The following is a 23,729-nucleotide window of genomic DNA, read 5'->3' on the forward strand; positions in this document are numbered from 1 at the left end:
CATACTTCTAGATGTCGGCCTGGATTCCATCCGCTCCTGGTGCTTTTCCTGACGTTGTCAGCTTCAGGGCCTTCCGGGTCTCGGATCTTTTTTTGCGGGTTAAAAGACGCTAAACTGAAGAAGAAGAATACAACAACTGCAGCAGCAACAACAACAACCACACACACACACACACACACACACACACGGGGGAGTATCGACACGGGGGAGGAATGACGCGGGCCGTCACGTATCGACACGCTCCCCTCCCCCATCCCCACCATGTTCAGTTTATTTTCTGAGACACTTTCCACAAAAGATCGAAACTAGTATTCAGATTTATACGGAATACATACACAGAGCAAACAAACAAACAAAAGGCTTCACAAGATACATCACAACACAGTAGAAACAATAAATGTAATCAGCATTTGGCCAATCTTTTTGACCGAAAGCATTTTATTTGGTTTTGCGATTAAAAGACCAATCGAAAGGGGCTGCCACTCTGCGCGATATGTTTTTTCACTGCTCAAGATGGTGAACGTGTTGAAAGGCGTGCTGGTGGAATGTGATCCTGCGATGAAACAGCTACTTCTGCATTTAGACGAAACGAATGAATTTGGAAAGAAATTTGTCATACACGATTTAGACGAGACCCATTTGTTTATTTCTGCCGAGATTATTGAAACGTTGCAGGAAAGAATTGATGACCTCATGGACAAACTGTCGTTTCCACTCGCAGAGAAGTAAACTGAGTTGTATTCATAATCGTTATTCAGTTCCACCAGTTTGGACACAGTCGACGACAGTGTGAGTTGTTGTTCAGTCAGTCTTCTTCTTCTCCTTCATTTGTGGGCTGCAACTCCCACGTTCACTCGAAAACAACAGTCAGTAAGATTTAATTATCCATCTTCCCGAATCGCCTCTTTTCAAATTTCGATTTGCGCAGTTACACTAATGACCCCGAAAACTGTATAAGTTGAACGTGTTTGACAGGTATATTAGTAGATTTTCGATGGTTTGGATACACTTTTTGTTGTCAGAGGTAAGACTGTTCATTTGATTGAAAGATACAGAAACGGAACATGGTTTAAATTATTTTATTTTTTGAACTTGAACTGGAATCAGACGTTTTAGGCCTGGAAGGCCTGTTTTTAAACATATCTGCACATGTACAATACTGAAAACACCCAGTAAAATAATGGAGTCCACAGTTTCAGCTTTGATTATATTTTCCTTTGCATGTGTTTGTGGAATTTTATATGTCACTTATTGTCAGTGGGTTTGGCAGTGTTTTTGTTCATTGAAATAACGTATTTTTCATCACCAGTGATGTTTGCATGATTTTTAGAACAATTTACTTTGTGGTTGTGGCTAAAATGGTGCCAAAGAGTGTGACATTGCTTGGGTTGTAATTTTTACAACCACCTAATTTTATCAGAGCAAGCAGTATAATAATTAAATAAGGGTATTCTGCTGGTAAATGAAAGAGTTATCCCACTGACAGCAATTTATGGTAAGACAAATTACAGCAGGATAAAATTTGGATGATTTTGACACATCCAAAAATATTGTGTTTGTGTCTCTTGTTAGTTTCCACTGAAACCACCAGCATTGTATTCTGCCTTTATTGCTTCAATGGAATTAAGATTAGTCCAGAATGCATCTCTGGGGATCGATCTTCCTGCACATGATTCACTTTTTGGAAATGTGGGAATACAAGTTTTTCTGAATTTGTTTCAAGCACAGTTCGTTCCTCTTCCACGTGTAATGCACAGAACACACCTTCCCAGCTCAGTGAGGCTTGTTCTGAACTCCGAATCGAGAGTGTATGGGAACAAAGACAATGTGAACATAACAAAAACCACATGGCCTTTGCAGACTAAAACACCAGCTACACATTGGCTGAATCATCTCCATCTGACGCTATGAAATGTATGCGACATCCGCTCAAATTTTCCATATGTTTCTGCCTCTGGTGTTTGGTCTATACATGTGGCAAGCAAATAAAGGAAATAATACAATTTTGCTTTTGTTATTCATTACAACAGCTGTGTTTTACTCCACAAAAATTCAGTTAAATAATATGTTATGGTCAATTCTCTCAAAATACAATCGCTTCCACAGTAACACACTAACAATCCTACATGATATCTGCAGTGCATAAAGATATTAAAAATTTTCTTGTGGTTAGATTGTACGTGCAGCTTCTATGCATCTTTGTTATTTCACAAAATTTGACACATGTTCATTATTTTTTGTGTACAGCGAATCATATTTGTACAAATCTGCAGAAATGAAAAAACTGAATTTTGTTTCTTTTCAATTGCACAGTACGAATTCATGTAATATGGAGCATTTTTAAGGCGACTTTTGTCTCTGCAAGCTTATTTGCATGTGTCATGATAATTTAGAATATTCACATTACTGTCTGTGTTTCTTGAACTTTGAAGAAATGCTGCCAGCGAGGACGAAAAATTCCCGCAATAGTTGTAGTTTTTTATTCCGCAGCAACGCACCTCGGTAGAACACCAAGAGGTTGATGTCGATGTAGGAAATGTGAATGATTATTGTTTTCCGATCACACGGTCCAGTTAAAGGTATATAGCGGTTAAAATTTCCAGAAAGTTCTTCATTGTTGGCTATTTGTGAGCGCGAGTTACTATAGAGACGAGACTTTGTTTCAATGTGGCATGATCTCTATGCTTTTTATTTATTCGTTGACGGGCCACAAGAATTGTATCCATTATTTGAAGATGAATATTTTGTATGCTACTTTATGAGGAAAAAATAATGATTCCAGCTGTGTGGCCAAGATGTAAGTTCGTTGGCTATAGTGAAAGTGATTTAGATCTATTCCAAAGATGGTTACCGCTTTCTCAGTATGCATGTTTCTGATTGCGTTAATCTGAAACTGGCACTGCACAATACACTTTAATTCAGTTGTCTTTTTGCTACTTTTAATGTAATGCATTACTTTTGAGTATCTATTAATAGAAACGTCTGATCAGCCGAAAAGTGACAGAGAGGTTGAGCAAATCTGCATTTAAGTTTCATGGAAGAAAATCCTGACATCCAATCCCCTCTCATGTGCACTGTTTGCAAGGATGCATCCAGTAGATGTCATGCTGTAAAATTCCTTGAGAAGAAGAGACAGCTTGTGTGAATTCTGTGCCAACTTTGTTCTGACACTGGAGACTATTCAGCAGTTTGCAGCAACACACAGGCAGTGTGAACTTGCTTTTATCATAGACAAGTATGACCATTCACGTGCGGTACTTTTCCCAAACATTGCAACATGCTTCACTTCATCATATGACACAAGAGTGAAAGCATTTAGTCAGAGGTGTGTGTGTGTGTTTGTGTGTGTGTATGTCACTATGTGTGTGTGTTAAGCCCAACACTCGGCTTATATCACAGATTGATGTAAGTTTACATTTGGGCTAACAGCAAAGTGAGAGCTGTATTATCAATGGCTTCTCCAGTCAATGGGAAATCATTTACAGCTTAGTCTTTTGTGAAGGACTATGACTCTCAAACTAGGAGGAAAAGTTGCACTGGCATTAGTGCTGCAGCCTTGGGGCCTAGTTGGCCTTTGGGAACCATCCCAACACCGACTGTCCTAAAACCCTCTTGGCCGAGAGAGTGGGGATGTAACTTTGGCAAGACACTCTCCACTATAATCAAATTCTAGCCCAGATAGTCGGAACAGCAGTTGCCTTCTTTGCTGTTCTGATGGTCATAGTCAGACACGACTGACTATCGAAAGAAAATTGTGTGTGTGTGATTCTACTGTCAGAAGGTTGTGATACGCTGGTAAAGTTTTTGCCGGACAGGGTTGGGTACTTCTGTTTTACACTAATTTCAGACACTGATGACATAAACCATTGACAAACCTGGATGCCATATTTTCAGTGTGTTAAAATGTATTATTCAAGAAATTCTGGAGTCCAGCCAACTTGAATAAACTGCTTAAAATCCAGCAAACTTATAGGAGGCACTAACAGAAGGAAATAGGCCTGTATTTTTAAGTTCTACTAAATATAATTGTAAAAGTGTTTGAAAACAACTTTTACTTCTTTTTTTTATAGCGAAAACTCATTGAAATCTAATCAGTTTCATGAATCAACAGCATCAAAGTGTCAAAACAGTGATTTGTTCCAAATTTGCTTGATAAAATACAAGATGACTTAATACTTGGAGTCCATGTAACGCACACAACATATCTCAGTTGCATGAACACAACTATACCCAAGTACTAACCATTATCATGGAAAGAAAGCTTTTAATGTCTGAACTGAAACAAATCAAGATATATCCATGTTGTAGTTTTTTCACTGTGAAAAATTGATTAGCCGTAATGTTGCGTGAGTTACAGTCTCCACCCACACAGGAGCTTAATTTCAGAGCATGAATAAGTTTTTCTTCTCAGGTTTAGTATAAGACACATCGCCGTAACACGGCTTAAGTGTCTCTGTTGATGACAACAACCTTTGCATCAGGCCCTGTTATTTTCTTTAAAAAGCAGTGCATTGTGGAAACCATGTAACCCATGACACGCCCATCACCTCAGTCTACATTTTGATGATTTTTTATTAAGTTGGTTTAAATATCCCTGTTCCTTTTTAATTAGATGCATATCTGAACTCTTCAAAAATGTGTTACCCATTGCTTTTACATTACTTTTGATTTTTCATTCTCATGTCCCAAAAGTGTTTCCAGTATTGTACATGTGCACGTATATTATAATGACATTAAATGAAACATGACCCATGCCAAAAGTCAACAAGGGACATGGAAACCAGTTTCCCTACTTGTTCTTCTGTGGGGCTAATAGTAAATTTAAGTATGATTTTTGTGTTATGAATATAATGCAGTCTCCCTACCAGTACTAGTGTGGGGCTACTAATAAATTTAAATATGATTTTTGTGTTATGAATATAATGCAGTCTTCCTACCAGTACTACTGTGGAGCTACTAGTAAATTTAAATGTGATTTTTGTGTTATGAATATAACAGTTTCCCTACTACTACTACTGTGGGACTATTGGTAAATTTCAATATAATTTGTGTTATAACGCTTTAATGCTGTTTCAACAAGTGCTGCTTTTACTCTGTAACAACCCAAGTTTCATTTCAAGGAGTGTGTCGTGTGTGTGTGTGTGTGTGTGTATTTATTTATTTATTTATTTATATTCTTTAAGGGGGTATAGGTGGGCATTGTCTTTGAAAATTATCTTCAAGAATGGTTAGACAAGGCCAACAGGGCTCATTAATTTTTCTGATGACATGACTGCACATGCATTGAATAATATGTCAAAGACCAGTCAGTAAGTAAATAATAAAACCTGACTCATGTGATAGATGTGATCATCATTGTATTGTGTTGTAATGTATTGTAATTTGTATTGTATTGTATCCCAGAAGAGTGCATCTCTGGGACTTGTTCCTGGTGCTGGATTTCATTTGAAAAAACCCTTCGAGCCATTGGGGACTATTCCTTTCGACTTACTCACCCTCAAGACCACTTTCCTTCTGTTGCTGGCCACAGGCCGTCGTAGAAGCGAGATTCATGGTCTTAGTGGAATGCCACAAGATCTGGCATTCCACAGAGATGGTTCCATCACTCTTCGTTTCCTTCCAGAGTTTCTGGCTAAGAACCAAGACCCTGAGGTCCCTTCCCCCTGTCTGAGGGTCAGACCTTTGTCTGATATTCTTGCCCAAGATGATGAGGATAGGCATCTCTGACCTGTTCGGTGTCTCAAATACTATTGGGATGCGTACACAAGTGAGCTTTTATGATATGACCATTTTTACCCCACCATTTTCACAGCCATACTCTGTTTTCTGGGGTGTGCATGCTGGGTATGTTCTTGTTTCCATAACCCACTGAACACTGACATGGATTATGGGATCTTTAACATGCGTATTTGATCTTCAGCGTGCATATACACATGAAGGGGGTTAAGACACTAGCGGGTCTGCACATGTGTTGACCTGGGAGATTGGAAAAAATCCTCCACCCTTTACCCACAAGGTGCCTTTACCGAGATTCGAACTTGGAAGCCTCAGATTGAAAGTCCAACGCGCGTTAAAATTTTAACCTCTCAGTTGATGGTCAAGTGAGCTTAAAAAAAAAAAAAAAAAAAAAAGGTAAGTAGAGGTTATGATATATAATTAGCAACATGTGTATGTTCATTTATTGCATTATTGATTTAATTATGATAAATTTTCATTTTCAGCATTGAACATGGACCTGGTGGATGCTTCGTGTGACTCAGAAACTGTGAAGATTTCTCTCCCTTGGACGTGGCGGCCGGTAAAAAGACGGATGTTGCCAGGATGCGAGTTCTTCAGGGACGGGGACACTGCCATGCAGGTGGCCAGAAAGCTGATTCCTCTGGAGAACCATGATGGTGACGCCCAGAAGTCTGATGGTGATAGTTGTGTGTAAGTTGTGGGGTTGACAACTTTGTCAAACATAGTATCTATGGTGGTGTGGGGTGTTTTTTTGGTGGGTTTTGTTTTGTTTTGTTTTTTTTGGGGGGAGGTTACATACTCAGAAATCTCTCTCTCTGTGTCTGTGTCTCTCTCTCCAAGGTTGTCTGCTTAGTCCCCTGATGTTTTCATTTTTTATAAACAAATTAGCAGTGGAATTGTCACAGAAAGGTAAACATGCCATTCAAATGATCCCAGGAGCAATAGAAATTTTTCTATTATTATTTGCAGATGATGTTATTCTTCTATCAGATACAGTCACTGGATTACAAAATCAACTAAATGTGTTAAAACAGGAAGCTGATCGATTGTGCCTGTCAGTTAATCTAGATAAAACAAATGTAATGGTATTCCGAATGGGAGGGCATCTTTCTGCTCATGAAAAATGGTTTTATGGAAATGTAGATGTAAAGGTAACAAACTCTTACAAATACTTAGGACTTTATTTTACAACGAAACTAAGTTTGAAGCATGCTTGGGAGGAATCATATAGAAAAGGGAAGAAGGGTGTCATAGAAATAATCAGATCGCTTAGAAAGTTAAATTGCATTGATCTTTGTATATTCTGGAAATTATTTGATACGCAGATTGAGCCTAAGCTGACTTACGGGGCAGAAGTTTGGGGTCTTAGCAACAATAAGGATATAGAAAAAGTACACACATTTTCTATTAAGCGTTTCCTTGGTGTTCCACTTCATTCATCAAATAGATTCTATACGGGGAGACAGGCAGATACCCACTTCATTTAAGAACATTTGTAAAATGTATTAAATACTGGATTAAGGTAACACGTTTACCAGTATCAAGGCTATGTAGACAAGCCTATGAAATGATGTTGGTACAAGAGGAAGCAGGGAAGCAAAACTGGGCATACTTTGTTAAGAAGGCATTAATAGAAAATGGATTTGGAATTGTGTGGTTGTGCCAGGGCGTAGGGTATGAAAATGGCTTTATTTCTGAACTTAAAGATAGACTGATTGCATCATACAAACAAACCTGGCGTGCACAAATGGAATGCAATGAAAATATACTTGGTTCTTTTCATTTAAAAGTATATTCCAAACAGAAAAATTTATTATGATAATATCAAACAGGTGGCACAGAACAAACCTAGCCAAATTTAGACTAAGAACACTTGGCTTTAATGCCAGTAAAAGATGGTTTGAAACTGGCACAGTAACACAGTCTCCCTGTCCAAGATGTAACTCAGCTACTGATGATGAAAACCATTTTGTGTTTCAGTGCAAATCTTATGATTTTATTCATAAAAAATGTATTCTTTTTGAAAAGGATGTAGTAAGAAGAGAAGATATGACAATGTTGCTCAGATCGAATGATGAAGACATAAAATCATTTGCTAAATATATTTCAGAAGCATGGGATTTTAGAAAGAAAATGATAAACAGAAGTTTAGATGTACAAATATGAGTAAAGCAAAATTCATGTATTCATTTATGGAAAAAAAAACCTATTATAGGACATTTTATTTGATGATAATTGATAGATACACATGATTGTGTGCATGTGTATACAAAAATATTTATTCGTTTTGGATGGTCGAGCTGACCGAAGTGATCAGTTGATTTATGTTTGTCCCATTGTCGGTATATACATTATTTGTATGTGTGATGAGAATGTTGATTTATATTATGTTTCTTTGTTTGATCTTATGTTTCCTGATAATGTATTGTTCCCCCCTGTCACAAGGACTGTACAGTCAATGACAGTAAAACATCAAAGCGTCAAGTGTCTGTCTCTCTCTCTTTGTTTTGTTTGTTGTTGTTTTTGGTGGTGTATCATTCTTGCCAGTACTTTAATCACCACTGAGGCGGAAGAGGGAGGGGGGGGGGGTGTATTTATTAGAATAGGGTTCATTCAGTGATTTAATTATTGATAATCATCCAACAACTTATCTAGATTAGTAGATATAAAATGACAAGTGTGCATTATGTAGTAACCAGAAAACTTAGTTTGTATGGATCATGAATGATGAATGCTTGTCTGTCTGTCTGTCAAATGTGCATAGCTGTGGATACATAATGTAATTTGCATGCACATGATGTTGACAAAAATTCACATTTGAGTACAAGTGGGTGATGGAGTGTGCCACACGTGTGTGTGTCTGTGTCTCTGTCTGTGTGTGAGACTCAGTACAAATGTACTTGTATTTGTATTTCTTTTTATCACAACAGGTTTCTTGTGTGAAATTCGGGCTGCTCTCCCCATGGAGAGCATGTCACTATACTACAGCGCCACCCCTTTTTTTTTTTCTTACGCACAGTTTTATTTGTTTTTCCTGTCGAAGTGGATTTTTCGACAGAATTTTGCCAGGAACAACCCTTTTGTTGCTGTGGATTCTTTTTACGTGCGCTAAGTGCATGCTGCACACAGGACCTCGGTTTATCGTCTCATCCGAATGACTAGCATCCAGACCACCACTCAAGGTCTAGTGGAGGGGGAGAAAATATCAGCGGCTGAGCCATGATTTGAACCAGCGCGCTCAGATTCTCTCGTTTCCTAGGCGGACATGTTACGTCTAGGCCATCACTCCACTCCTTTATTATACATTATTCTAAGGGTGCTTACGGACATTTTATTCGTTTTAAATGTTCTTTGACACCACAACAATTGTTTGCTAAAAACACTTTTGCTGATGTAGCGTGATGATTCAGTAAACATTCTGTTTGCATTTAGTTTTAAGGAAATTAGGATTCCCATTATTTTAAATCACAAAATGTGCAGTCTGGGTCAGTTTTAACACTACACAAAAAGATTGCTGCAGTCACAGTGCACATACCTCTTAACTCACTCAGTACGGCCAGTCCTCTCTTCCCTTCAACACAGACCCCTCGGATGTCCAGTGGGTGTCTGAATGACCCAACCTTTAGCTTCCGTCGTCAGAATTGTGGTATTCTTTGTCAACATTCAATTCTTCAGTATAAGAGCCTTCCGCTTGCAATATTTTGATGATGGTAATTGGGGTGAAACACTGTTAACGTCGTCTCTTTCGCCGTTCGTATGGAGAGAGTTAAAGGGCAGTTACTGTGTTGGGCATGCTGAGTACAGTATTTCACTGCATTTGATCACACCAGTGTGGATGAACTGTTGTAGATATATATATATACATGTGGCATGTGGTTGTGTGTTTTGATTTCAGAGCGACAGTACCATGCAGTGTGCTGGGCTGTTCTCAGACATTCACATCACTGTTGAGGTAAACCAGCGTCTGTGGTGCTCTGTGTGTGTGTGTGGAGTGTGTATGAGGAGAGAGTGTGTGTGTGAGAGAGAGAGAGACAGTGTGTGTGTGTGTGTGTGTGTGTGTGTGTGTGTGTGTGTGACATCTGACTGAATGAGGATGTGATTATTTTTGTTTTAGATTTGAGACTGTGTATGATTTTGTCATCATTGCCATGATCGTCTGTTATTTCATGTCATCATGAGTATTGTCAACAAAATGACAAACAAGTCATAAGTACATTGTTTGACATCAATCATTGACATCAGCATCATGATTCCCTTGCATCTTTTAAATCTCGTCTCGAAACTCACCTTTTCCCTCAGCAGTAAGTTCAATTGTGCCAGGTCCACTTCCTTTGCATTAGCTGTGCTTGGCTATGTTAACTACATGCATGTATATGAATGTGTATTGTGTGCGCATGCGTTTATGTAAGTTTGTGCCTGCCTATGTGTGCGTATGTGTTAGGGTAGCTGTTAGATACACATGTGTTGTTAAAATGTATGTACGCAGTGTGTGTGTGTGTGTAGTCATATTTTGGTGTGTGTATGTAACATAGATGTAATGTTTTATGTTAACAAAGCATTTTTGTAAAGCACCTAGAGCAGATTTCTGGATAGTGTGCTATATAAGTATCCATTATTATTATTATTATTATTATCATCATTATCATCATCATCATCATCATCATCATCATCATTCATATCACCTGTCTGCAGTGACTGAATGCTGAGAGTGATGTTGGGTGTCGTAACTTTCACAGGATTCAGCTCTGAGCTGACGGGTGCAGTAGCCGAGTGGTTAAAGCGTTGGACTGTCAATCTGAGGGTCCCGGGTTCGAATCACGGTGACGGCGCCTGGTGGGTAAAGGGTGGAGATTTTTACGATCTCCCAGGTCAACATATGTGCAGACCTGCTAGTGCCTGAACCCCCTTCGTGTGTATGTACAAGCAGAAGATCAAATACGCACGTTAAAGATCCTGTAATCCATGTCAGCGTTCGGTGGGTTATGGAAACAAGAACATACCCAGCATGCACACCCCCGAAAACAGAGTATGGCTGCCTACATGGCGGGGTAAAAACGGTCATACACGTAAAAGCCCACTCGTGTGCATACGAGTGAACGCAGAAGAAGAAGAAGAAGCTCTGAGCAACATCATCATCACCACCGCCGTCATCATCATCATTATCAATGTCATCACCATACGATTCATATTAATCACCATTGTGATTGCATTTCATAGAACTTTGTCTTCATCATTATCATATCAGAAATTGAGATTGTTCTGAGTGATGTGTGTGCGATGTGGTGACACCAGTTGATGTATGTGGTGTGGTGACAACACCTGTTGATGTGTGTGATGTGAATGTGTGTGGTATGGTGACAGTGTGTGTGGTGTGGTGACAATGTGTGTGGTGTGGTGACAGTGTGTGTGTTGTGGTGACAGTGGGTGTGGTGAAAATGTGTGTGGTGTGGTGACAATGGGTGTGGTGACAATGGGTGTGGTGTGGTGACAATGTGTGTGTTTTGGTGACAATGTGTGTCGTGGTGACAATGTGTGTGTCATGGTGACAGTGTGTGTGGTGTGGTGACAATGTATGTGGTGTGGTGACAATGTGTGTTGTGGTGGTGACAATGTGTGTGGTGTGGTGACAGTGTGTGTGGTGTGGTGACAATGTGTGTGGTGTGGTGACAATGTGTGTGGTGTGGTGACAGTGTGTGTGGTGTGGTGACAGTGTGTGGTGTGGTGACTGTGTGGTGTGGTAACCATGTGTGGTGTGGTGGCAATGTGGCGACAGTCTGTGTGGTGTGGTGACAATGTGGTTACAGTGTGTGTGGTGTGGTGACCATGTGGTGACAATGTGTGATGGTGTGGTGACAATGTGTGATGGTGTGACAATCCAGGTACGAGAACCATTACAAGAGTGTGCACCGTCACAGCTGTGTGAGCTGTCAGCGCACCTTTCCCTCTGCACACCTTCTGGACGTCCACCTGCAGGAAAACCACGACCCCCTCTTCGCCATTCTGTCTGCACGACAACCGATGGTCTGTGTGTATGTGTGTGTGTGTGATGTGTGTGTTCATGTGCGTGTGTGTGTGTGTGTCTGTGTGTGTGTTCACCTGCAGGAAAACCATGACCCTCTCTTCGCCATTTTGTCTGCACGACAACCTATGGTGTGTGTGTGTGTGGTGTGTGTGATGTGTGTGTGTGTGATGTGTGTGGGTGTGGTGTGTGTGGGTGTGTGTGTGTGTGTGTGTTCACCTCCATGACCCCCTCTTCACCATTCTGTCTGCATGATAACATATGGTCTGTGTTTGGTTATAGTGGAGAGTGTCTTGTCCCAGTTACTTCCCCACTCTCTCGGCCAAGAAGGTTTTAGGACAGTCGGCTTTGGGGATGGTTCCCAGAGGCTGAGAGTCCCCAAGGTTGCAGCACTGTGAGACAGTGCAGCATTGCCTCCTGGTTTGAGTCATAGTCCTTCACAAAAGACTAAGCTTTATATGACTTCCTACCGCAATGGAGAAAGCATTGATCATACAGCTTTGCTGTTGGTCCAGTTGTAAGCTTATGTCATCTGTGATACAAAACTGAGCGTTGGGCCTATAAATATATACACACACATATATATATATATAGAGAGAGAGAGAGATGCACACGCACACGCACGTAAAAAGCATAGAAGCCGCATGTGAAGATGCTGTGTGTGTGTGTGTGTGTGTGCAGTACCAGTGCCTGGTGGAGAGCTGTCGTCACAAGTTCCCCAACCCTGACACCAGGCGGCAGCACATGATTGAGGTTCACAGCTACCCGGCCAACTTTCGCTTCCATCGTCTGACAGCCACACACAGGTGGGTGTGAGGGGTACCTGTCTTTGGCTACGCTGGTAGGTGTTGTAAGCCCACAATTTCTCGCATTCCCACGATTTCTCTCACTTTGAGGGGAGTTTCTTCCCTTCTTTCTTCTTTGGAAAAATTTTCTTCCATCATTTGTTTCATCACTTATGTGTGTTCACTCATAGTTTAATTCTGAGTGTTCTGGATAAGTTACTACTAAGAGCGCCTATAAAAATAAGTAAAAACTTAACGAAGTTGTGTTTTTTTGTGCATGTGTTTGTGTGTTCTTTTGTTTGTTCCTTCATGATTCATTTAAAGTTTCCTCACTTTGGAATGATACTAAATGTGAAAAGTGTGTATGCGTGTATATGTATATGGTGTGTGTGTGTGTGTGTTAAAAACATTCTCAGTAGGCAAATGTTTCATTTTCATCCCCTTGGTTTTGAATTGGTTTGCATGTGTATGTGTGAGCATGTGCTGAAGTGGACGTTAATTCATGCAAGTGAGTGAGTGCAATCTCATGGATGAGTTTTGTGTGGATTTTTTGGTACTGAAAACCAAAACCAAAAAAAACTCAAAAATTTTGTGATTACATTTGTGGTCAGCAGAAGGAAAGCAACACAGTCACACACTGCGTCAGGCAGAATGGACGCGGACCAACCCTCCCCCTCTCCTGCCAAGGCAGACAACTCTCACACACCATCAGACGGCATGACAGTTCCCTCCCCTTCCCCCAGCAAGGCAGACAACTCTTACACACCCGCAGACGGCACGTCAGTTCCCTCCTCTTCCCCCAGCAAGGCAGACAACTCTCACACACCCGCAGACGGCACGTCAGTTCCCTCCCCTTCCCCCAGCAAGGCAGACAACTCTCACCCAGCCACAGACAGCAGATCGGCCACAGTTCCTTCCCCTGGTGAGAGAGATGACAGAGAAGTCTGCCGTGCTGGAGGTGAGGGAAAGCCAGCAGAGGGGGAAAGCATGGAGGTCTCGGAAGCAGGAATGCAGATGCCTCGCCGTGTCTTTGTTCACAAGTGAGTGGGTGTGTGGGTGGGTGATTTGATGGCATGGGTTGCAGCATTGCCATACTTTATTCGTATTCCCATCTTGATAATATGGCAGTTTGTTGTTTGTGTGTTGTTTGTTTGTTTGTTTTGTTTGTATTTTCTTTTACTTTAGTTGGTTTCAGTGTTTAGACACACATTTTGTTAAAAGTCCCCTGAGTTCTGATGCAATGTTTTCACTTTCAGTGTACAAAAATCAGTTATTTCCACCCGTAGTATGGGAAAGAGTTGAAAGGAAGCGTGAAAGAATGTGTCATGATGTTTTGTTGGTTTCTCGGGAGACGTAGGGGAAAGGAGTTGAAGGGTTAAAGAATGTGACATGACTTTGATTTGTTCTATCGAGAGAGATGGAAGGGAAAGAATTGAAGGGTTAAAGAATGCGACATGACTTTGATTTGTTCTATCGAGAGAGATGGAAGGGAAAGAATTGAAGGGTTAAAGAATGTGACATGACTTTGTTTTGTTCTATCGAGAGAGATGGAGGATAAAAAGTTGAAGGGTTAAAGAATGCGACATGACTTTGTTTTGTTCTATCGAGAGAGACGAAGGGGAAAGGAGTTGAGGGGTTAAAGAATGTGACATGACTTTGTTTTGTTCTATCGAGAGAGACGGAGGATAAAAAGTTGAAGGGTTAAAGAATGCGACATGACTTTGTTTTGTTCTATCGAGAGAGACGGAGGGGAAGGAATTGAAGGGTTAAAGAAATGGACATGACTTTGTTTTGTTCTATCGAGAGAGATGGAGGATAAAAAGTTGAAGGGTTAAAGAATGCGACATGACTTTGTTTTGTTCTATCGAGAGAGATGGAAGGGAAAGAATTGAAGGGTTAAAGAATGCGACATGACTTTGTTTTGTTCTATCGAGAGAGACGAGGGAAAAGAATAGAAGGGTTAATAACTCACTCCGGACGAATAGTTTTCTCCCTTGCTTTCCCCTGCGGACGACCCATTTGTTAGGGTCAGGAAAAAAATCACAAAAAATACAAAACACAAAGTAACTGAATGAAACTGCCTGTACTTTACCCACTGACCCCTCTTCTAACGTTGTGTATACGCCCCCCCCCCATCTCTTCACAGCCCTCAGAAGCTGAGTCACTATCAGTACCTTCTTGCTGGTAGCTTTCTTCACTGCAGATACTTTATTCAACGTCTTCATCAGCTTCATCGATGTTGAAACCTTCAGTTTGAAGCATTCCAATCAGTTCAGCAGTAGTAAAAAGCTGCTGTCATGATCAAGTTTGCTCCAAAAATTTCTGCTTGTATCGCCTGCAATGCCATTTTTGATACATATGCAGATTAGCTTGTTATGTGGGGTACCTTCTTCTTCTTCTTCTGCGTTCACTCGTATGCACACGAGTGGGCTTTTTAAGTGTATGACCGTTTTTACCCCGCCATGTAGGCAGCCATACTCTGTTTTCGGGGGTGTGCATGCTGGGTATGTTTTTGTTTCCATAACCCACTGAACGCTGTCATGGATTACAGGATCTTTAACGTGCGTATTTGATCTTCTGCTTGCATATACACACGAAGGGGGTTCAGGCACTAGCAGATCTGCACATATGTTGACCTGGGAGATCGTAAAAATCTCCACCCTTTACCCACCAGGCGCCGTCACCGTGATTCGAACCCGGGACCCTCAGATTGACAGTCCAGCGCATTAACCACTCGGCTATTGCGCCCGTCATGTGGGGTACCAAGGTCAACGGCTGGCGAGCGAGTGTATAGTCACGGAAACCTCACGAAGAAACTTTCCATTTGACACTTGACACGTTCGCAATGCCCGGTGTAGCTGCGATTATCATGCTACCCATGAGGAAAACGTGGACAAATTTTTAATTGTTGAAACCGCTATAGCATTTCGTTGTCCGGAACGCTACCTTACATCAGGAAGGCTGTAGCGTACCATCGTCCGGAGTTAGTTAAAGAACACAACATGACTTTCGGTTGTGTCAAGAGAGAGAGAGAGAGGATAAAAAGTTGAAGGGTTAAAGAATGTGACATGGTTTTTTTTGTTTTATGAAGAGAGACAGGGAATGAAGCTTCCTGCATTTGTAACGATGTGACTGACCACTCCTTCCTCTGGCAGCTGTTCATCATCTGTTCCCCCCCCCCCCCCTCTCTCTCTCTCTCTCTCTCTCTCTCTCTCTCCAGCCTTCATCCACTGCTTGTGACAGTCAGTTGCTTTCAGTGTCCGTACCTCTGCGTGTGTGTCTGTCTGTGTGAATGTGTGCCTGTGCCCCTGTCAGTGTATTACATCCTCATCGGACATCGGACATAGACCGATTGCACTTGCAAAATGTCCGACATAACTGGCAGTGAAGAGGACAAATGTCCCATTACTTTGCCGAAAACGCGGTCACTGTCCGATCACTTTCCGACAACTAGCGGACATGGCACCGGCCGTAAATCAACCCGCATACTCATACTTCGAGTCTGGCCGCTGCACAAAACTCAGTCTGTAAGCCCAGTGAATGACACATCCCATGTGCTGTTACAACAATCATCTACTTGGCGAGGCGATCTATTTTTATCTCGCTGCAACAACTCTGCGTGTGCGTGTCATCCCTGAGGCTTGGCAAATCAGAGAGAGAGAGAGAGAGAGAGCTATTTTTAGCGTTAATTTTACTTAGCGATGCCCTGACGTGGGAATCTCAGCAGACGAGATAATGTCTGTGTAGTCCAGCGTGCAACATCTATCAGACGCGATCAGCGACGGCCTATCAGCCATGCCACCCAAAAAGAAACTGAAAAGTGACGTCGGTCAGAAGACTGACAACTTTTTTGACACCTGTACATCGTGACAGTGCGGCGAGTGCCGGCACATCTCGTGCTGTGGATGGAGCAGCAAGTGTCTCCAGCTCCGAAAATGAAGTGACTAATATTAGTGCCAGCAGCGAAGAAACCGACGGCAAGAAACAAAGGACATTTGTCAAGTCGTGGTTAACACTGTTTCCTTGGCTTCGTTATACAAATTCAGCGATGTTTTGCGTAAAGTGTGGGGAGGCCAAATTTAAAAATTCATTTACACAGGAAGGCTGCACTAATTTCCGAAAAAGTGCACTGACAGAGCACGCTGAAACAAAGGACCACCGGACCGCTATTCAGGTGCCAGCGCTACAGAAAGAGAGGGAGGTGGTACACACCAAGCAGCTGACCAAACAGGAGAAAGGAGCGGTCGTTGCTGTCAAAGCAATGCACTGGCTGGTCACAGAGTCACTGCCTCTCAGTAAATTTTCGTCACTGATGGGCACAATGCAAGATCTCCAGGTGCCCCACGCAAACGAACTTCTCATTTCTAGGAGCACCCAGTACGAGTCCAGGAGATCTGCACAGGAATTTCTTGAGGCAATGTCGGACGTGGTGGAGGAGGACATCAAAAAAGAACTTGATAGTGCAGAAACTGTGACCGTGCTGGTTGACGAATCGACTGACAGGGCCAACAAAAAAAGGTTTGCCGTTTTTGTCAAAACCATCAACAAAGACATGCAGCTGTCAACACGATTCTTAACCAACGTGAACATTGCCGATGGCACTGGAGAAACCATGGCGACCACACTGAAGGACGAACTTGCCAAACAAGGTGTGCCATGGTCTAAAGTATTGGGCCTCGGCACAGACGGAGCGTCGGCAATGAGGGGACAAAATAAAGGTCTGGCAGGAATGCTGTTGCGGGAAAACCCACACATCGTCAATGTGCATTGCATCGCACACAGATTTGCACTGTGCACCAGCCAGGCTGCAGAAAGTGTGCCTGCCATGAAGGACTATGTCGAGACACTGACGTCACTGTTTTATTATTTCAAGGCGTCGTCATCGCGCGTACAGAAGATGGAAGAGATCCAAGAAATTTTGGATTCCGACAAGTTGCGCCTAAAGGAGGTGCATGAAGTTCGGTGGCTATCATTTTTTGACGCACTGCAGACAGTGTACAGGAGTTTGGTGGCACTACTGGCTTACCTGGAAAGCGTTGAGGCCACTTCAAGGTCCAAAGATCCAAAGGCAGTGGGTCTACGGAAGAAGGTAAGTTAAGTGTGTGTGAGTGTGTGTGTGAGAGAGAGAGTGCATGTGAGAGAGATAATGTGTGTGAGTGAGAAAGAGATGGGGGTGGGGAAGGGGATTTATGTTGACTTGTGTGAAAGTTTGATTCATAATGTGATGATTTTTTTCTTTTAAAAAATACCAGGTGAATCAAGAGAGAGAGAGAGAGAGAGAGAGATGAAACTCTGATTCATTATAATTGAATTTTTCTTGTCAAAAATGCCAAGTGAATCATGAGAGAGAGAGAGAGAGAATGTTTAAAACATTTGTAAATGTTATGTTCCCAGATTGCAACCATGAAATCCATCGGCCTGACATGTCTTATGATGGATGTCATTCCAATTGTGGGAACCTTGAACCTGTTTTTTCAAAACAGAGAAATCGACATTGCCCTGATCAAGGTGAGTTTGTTTTTCACTCTAAAATTTGATTTTCCATAATTGGCCGTCTGGATCTGCATACAGTATGTAAAAGACAGGCATACTTTTAGCTTAACAACAACAACAACAAATTATCTAAGTAACAATACCAATCATTGTTCTTGTTTACCATGCTAATCTGCCTGCCTTTATCCCTTGGGATTTCCTTAGCCATTCACAGATTGTAATAATGGTCATTTTATTTCAGTTTGATTTGGTTGGCATCAATTTCTATATAAACATGTACAATATTTATAATTTTTGTTTCTTTTGTTTAAAATGCAGGTCAAGATTGACAGCTGCATCGACAGGCTGATGGGTCTGAAGTCAGGAGGACAGCACATGCAGCAGTTCAAGGAGCAGCTTGTGCATGGAGATGATGGCAAGACACAGTTTGAAGGCTGTGACATTGCTGCCTGCCCTGAGAGTGATGTGCAATCAGCCGTGAACAAGTTCATCGACAGTCTTATCAACAACATCAAGATGAGGTAAGTTTGTCACTAAGCTGGAGAGAGAGAGAGAGAGCATTTCAAACTTTGTTCATTACTTTTTGCCTATGCCAATGAATAACATATAGCTTATTCATTGTAGTCTGTTACTAATGCATGCATATATATGTGTGTGTGTGTGTGTGTGTGTGTGTGTGTGTGTGCAGATTTCCAGACTCTGAGCTTCTTGTGGCATTTGGAGTCCTGGGTATGCGTCCTATCACGTTCATCTCGGCATCTGACTTGGATGAGTGGGGTAACAGCAAGCTTCAGGTGCTGCTGGACCATTTTGCTAAACCCAAGACGCATGCATGGAAGACAGGGGATGGAGAGGAGATGCAGAAAGAGTCGCCTGCTTTGATCGATGCTGAGACGGCCAAAGATGAGTGGGTGGATCTGAAGAAAACGGTCAAGGAGCAGATGTACCCCAGGGACAGCACCTTGACACTCTGGCAGCTCATTGCCCGCTACCACCAGCTGGAGTTCACCAACCTCAAAAAACTGGCCCAGCTTGCCCTCACCCTGCCTGTCCACACAGCTGATGTTGAGAGAGGGTTCAGCACTCAGAATATGATTCTGACAAGTCAAAGGAACAGACTGACGGCAGAAAACCAGGCCATGCTGATGAGGGTCCAAATGGAAGGACCAAGAGATGTCAAGGGGGAATCAGAATGGGTGTTCAGGGTGACAGAAAAGTGGAGAGGGAAAAGGAACAGAATGCTTTTCAACAAGAAAGATGACTCAAAATGAATCAATAGCATTAGCGATTCTATGTAGAAAAGACACTGTGTGTGTGTGCGTGTGTGTGCAGGAGAGAGAGAGAGACTCAGAGAGATAGAGAGAGAGAGAGAGAGAGAGATATTAGATCTTTGACGAACCTAATCAGAGCTTTTGTATTACCATTTTTTTGTATGCATTAAACTTAATACACAGTCAATCTGGCTTGCTTTCACAATATCCGATTGATTTTGTTATGAAGAGGACAAATGTCCCATTACTTCTTGCTGGTCCAGGACATTTGTCCTATAGATACTGCTGAGGATGTACACCCCTGCCCTGTGTGTGTGAGTGTGTGTCTGTGTGTGTGAGTGTGTGTCTGTGTGTGTGAGTGTGTGTGAATGTGTGAGTGTGTGTCTGTGTGTGTGAATGTGTGAGTGTGTGTCTGTGTGTGTAAATGTATGTGTGTGAGTGTGTGTCTGTGTGTGTGAATGTGTGTCTGTGTGTGTGAGTGTGTGTCTGTGTGTTTTTCTGTGTCTGTGCCCTGTGTGTGTGTGAGTGTGTGTCTGTGTGTGTGAATGTGTGTCTGTGCCCCTGTGTGTGTCTGTGTGTGTGTGTGTGTCTGTCTGTCTGTGTGTGTGAGTGTGTGTCTGTGTGTGTGAATGTGTGTCTGTGTGTGTGAATGTGTGTCTGTGCCCCTGTGTGTGTCTGTGTGTGTGTGTGTGTCTGTCTGTCTGTGTGTGTGAGTGTGTGTCTGTGTGTGTGAATGTGTGTCTGTGTGTTTTTCTGTGTCCGTACCTCTGTGTGTGTGTCTGTGTATGTGTGTGTGAATGTGTCTGTGTGTGTGAATGTGTGTCTGTGTGTTTTTCTGTGTCTGTGCCCCTGTGTGTGTGTGTGTGTGTGTGAATATATGTCTCTGTGTGTGTGAGTGTGTGTCTGTGTGTGTGAGTGTGTGTTTTTCTGTTTTGCCATTCATACTTTGTATTCCTCTGACATTTTGCGTTATGTTTAATGTCCAGTTATCTTTCATTTTCGTGTGAATAATTCATGTGTGTGCTTGCATTGTCTTTAAAAAATATATATATATATTGTTTATTTACATTTCTTACTTTTTTTTTTCTTTTCTTTTTCTTTTTTTTTTTTTTTTGTACGCTTAGAGTTGACTTCATCAAGATTTTGTGCCTTATAAATATTATTAGTATTAGTATTTTTGTGTATTTATCTATTATTTTCTTCTTCTTTTGGTTGTTGTTTTTTTTGGTTTTTTGTTATTTTATTTTATTCTATTTTTATTTTTATTCTCTTTTTTTTCTTTTTTTTCTTCTTTCTCACGGCCTGACTAAGTGAGTTGGGTTACGCTGCTGGTCAGGCATCTGCTTGGCAGATGTGGTGTAGCGTATATGGATTTGACCGAACGTAGTGACGCCTCCTGGAGCTACTGATACTGACACTGACACAGAGTGGGAAAATAGCATGTATCTCAAATTTTTCATTACCCTGGTAAATACAGATTTCATTAGTTTGTTCACTTGTTCTCCGCCCTACTTCTGGTGGCCCATTTGCTGCAAAACTCCTCAACCTCAACCTCAGGCCCATAACTAAGTAGTTGTTGGGGGAAGCCTGAGGACCGCAGACGCAACCTCCCTTCTCCATCTGTCTCTGTCGGCAGCCGCCGGCAGCAGCTCACGTGTGTGGAGTCCAGTCCATTGTTTGATGTTCTCATGCCAGTTCTTCCGCTGTCTTCCTCTTCTTCTCCCGCCCTCGATGGTGCCTTGCATGATTGTTTTGGACAAGCTGGTGTGTCCAGTGTTGTGTCCAAACCATATCAGCTTGCGTCTCTTCACAGTTGAAAGGAGAGGTTCCTGAGCTCCAGCAAGGTTCTCAGTTCTGCTCCGTACATGTTCATTGGTCCTGTGCTCGATTCAGGGAATTTGAAGGAGCTTCCTCAGGCATCTGTTCTCGAAGGCCTGGATCTTCCTTTCAGTTTCGGCCGTCGGTGTCCATGCCTCGCAAACATTGTACTGTATGGTTGCTGCAAAAGCCCACTGTTATAGTCACAAGTCTGTGTCTGACTCTCTTGGACCACACACTTGCAGCACGTGCTTCTGTGGGGGTGGGGGGTTGTAGTGTGGGGTGGTGGTGGTGGTGGTGGTGTGTGTGATAGTGTGGAGGTGGTGTGTGTGTGTGATTGTAGTGTGTGTGTGTGATAGTGTGGAGGTCGTGTGTGTGTGGTGTTGTAGTGGTGGTTGTGTGTGTGTTAGTGTGTTTGTGGTGGAGGTGGTCTGTGTGTGTGATAGTGTGGAGGTGGTGTGTGTGTAGTGGTGCTTTGTGTGTGTGTGTGATAGTGTGGAGGTGGTGTGTGTGTGTGTAGTGGTGGTTTGTGTGTGTGTGATAGTGTGGAGGTGGTGTGTGTGTGTAGTGGTGGTTTGTGTGTGTGTGATAGTGTGGAGGTGGTGTGTGTGTGTAGTGGTGCTTTGTGTGTGTGTGATAGTGTGGAGGTGGTGTGTGTGTGTAGTGGTGCTTTGTGTGTGTGTGTGATAGTGTGGAGGTGGTGTGTGTGTGTAGTGGTGGTTTGTGTGTGTGTGATAGTGTGGAGGTGGTGTGTGTGTGTAGTGGTGGTTTGTGTGTGTGTGATAGTGTGGAGGTGGTGTGTGTGTGTAGTGGTGGTTTGTGTGTGTGTGATAGTGTGGAGGTGGTGTGTGTGTGTAGTGGTGGTTTGTGTGTGTGTGATAGTGTGGAGGTGGTGTGGTGGGTGGGTGTGTTTCAGATAATGTGGTGATGCATGTGTGTGAGATAGTGTGATGGTGTGAGTGTGGTGTTGTAGTGTGGTGGTGGTGGTTCTGGTATCTGTGTGTGTTAGTGTGGTGGTGGTTTGTGTGTGTGTGTGTCATAGTGTGTTGTGTTATGAGAGTGTGTGTGTGTCGTGTTTGTGTGTGTGTGTTAGTGTGTGTTAGCTTGGTGGTGGTTTGTGTGTGTGTGACAGAGTGTGTTGTGTTTTGAAAGTGTGTGTGTGTGTGTGTGTTAGTGTGGTGGTGGTTTGTGTGTGCGTGACATAATGTCCTGTGTAGTGTGTGTGTGTTGTGTTATGAGAGTGTGTGTGTGTGTATGTGTGTTGTGTGTGTGTGTGTGTGTGTGTCATGTTTGTGTGTGTGTATATGTGTGTGTGTGGTGTGTGTTTGGGTGTGTGTGTGTGAGTGTTACCTGATGTCCTGTTTCTGGTGCTGTTGTAGATTGTGTAAGGCAGCTAAGATTTTGAACAGTCCGCAGATGGTTGACCATCAGACAGTGACCTCACCATGTTTGTTTATTGACCTTGGATTATTTGCCCCTTCTCCACAGGGTCCCGAAGAACTTCACCTTCGGCCATGGCGTTTCACGCGGCTTTCAGAGACCTCCAGGCAAGAAGAAGGGAAAGAAGGGAGGCCACTGGCACCAGCGTGGCACAGGGGAGACCAGCACGAACATTGAAAACGTGGACATGACGGACATGGCGGATGCCCTGAGCGACGCGCTGTGAGGCAGGCCATGGCGTTTTCTTTGTGGGGTCCAGTGTGGGAGTTGGTGTCGGGGTTCAGTTTTCATCCAGAAATTTGATTGAGGGAGAGTGGAGTCATGGAAAGGTTGGTTTGTCTGTGACTGAAAGGGGTGACTCATTTTCATTAAAAAAAAATTAAAAAAATAAAAAAAATGAAGGAAGAAAAATGACAAATTTTGTTTTCTCTTGACTGTGTCCTGACTGTGAACAGAATTGGTTCGTTAGCTGAATGGGTTTTGAAGAAGAAAAATTGTCATTCAGTTAGATTAAAAAAATAATAATTATGATAATGATAAAATCTTCACTTTTGTTCTCTTTAGTTTTGTCTACTTGTCCATTCCTCTCTGACTCTCCCTCCTCCCCTGTCTCCCCCCTCCCATCTCTTTTACAGTGGTTTGGTTGTTCCTCTTTGGCTTATCCTCCACTTATCGTTGGTAAGAAAAATAAAATCACAGTTATAACTGAGCAGAGATTTAATAATAATAATGGATACTTATATAGCACACTATCCAGAAATCTGCTCTAGGTGCTTTACGAAAACGCTTTTGTTAACATAAAACATTACATCTATGTTAAATACACACACCAAAACGTGACTACACATGCACACACACACACTGCATACATACATTTTAATATACATGTGTATCTAACAGCTACCCTAGCACATGCGCACATATAGGCAGGCACACTTGCATAAACACACGCACACACAATACACATTCATATACATGCATGTAGTTATGTACACGTACATATGTATACACACATAGTCAAGCACAGCTAACGCAAAGGAAGTGGACCTGTCTCTGTCTCTCTTTACCAGAAGGGTTTGGGTGAGTTTTGAAGTGAAAAGCTGTTCACTATCACAGGGTGCAATGAATTTGGATTGATTGCGTTTAGTTTTTGACACAGTGTGT

The 23,729-nt window shown here is 42.3% G+C and overlaps 2 protein-coding genes across 6 annotated transcripts; both read left to right on the top strand.

The window, feature by feature from the left end:
- Nucleotides 1–649: 649 nt before the first annotated feature.
- LOC143277306 (uncharacterized) lies at nt 650–22,962 on the top strand. Of its 5 annotated transcripts, none has more exons than XM_076582083.1 (7): nt 650–789; nt 6,222–6,429; nt 9,635–9,691; nt 11,619–11,760; nt 12,440–12,564; nt 13,155–13,583; nt 22,614–22,962. In XM_076582083.1, exons 2-7 carry the CDS (start codon nt 6,230–6,232, stop codon nt 22,789–22,791), a joined length of 1,131 nt encoding a protein of 376 aa, XP_076438198.1. In that variant the 5' UTR covers nt 650–789; nt 6,222–6,229; the 3' UTR covers nt 22,792–22,962. The 5 variants fall into 5 exon arrangements, with proteins under 5 accessions (XP_076438198.1, XP_076438203.1, XP_076438200.1 ...); XM_076582088.1 differs by having other exon boundaries at nt 13,158–13,583; XM_076582085.1 differs by having other exon boundaries at nt 729–870.
- Nucleotides 17,923–19,695, top strand: LOC143277307 (uncharacterized). Its single transcript, XM_076582089.1, has 3 exons — nt 17,923–18,051; nt 18,355–18,557; nt 18,725–19,695. The coding sequence occupies exons 1-3, from the start codon at nt 17,923–17,925 to the stop codon at nt 19,305–19,307; spliced, it is 915 nt and encodes a 304-aa protein (XP_076438204.1). The 3' UTR covers nt 19,308–19,695.
- Nucleotides 22,963–23,729: the final 767 nt, after the last annotated feature.

Source organism: Babylonia areolata, chromosome 34 (assembly GCF_041734735.1).
Source record: "Babylonia areolata isolate BAREFJ2019XMU chromosome 34, ASM4173473v1, whole genome shotgun sequence".
Classification (NCBI taxonomy): domain Eukaryota; kingdom Metazoa; phylum Mollusca; class Gastropoda; order Neogastropoda; family Buccinidae; genus Babylonia; species Babylonia areolata.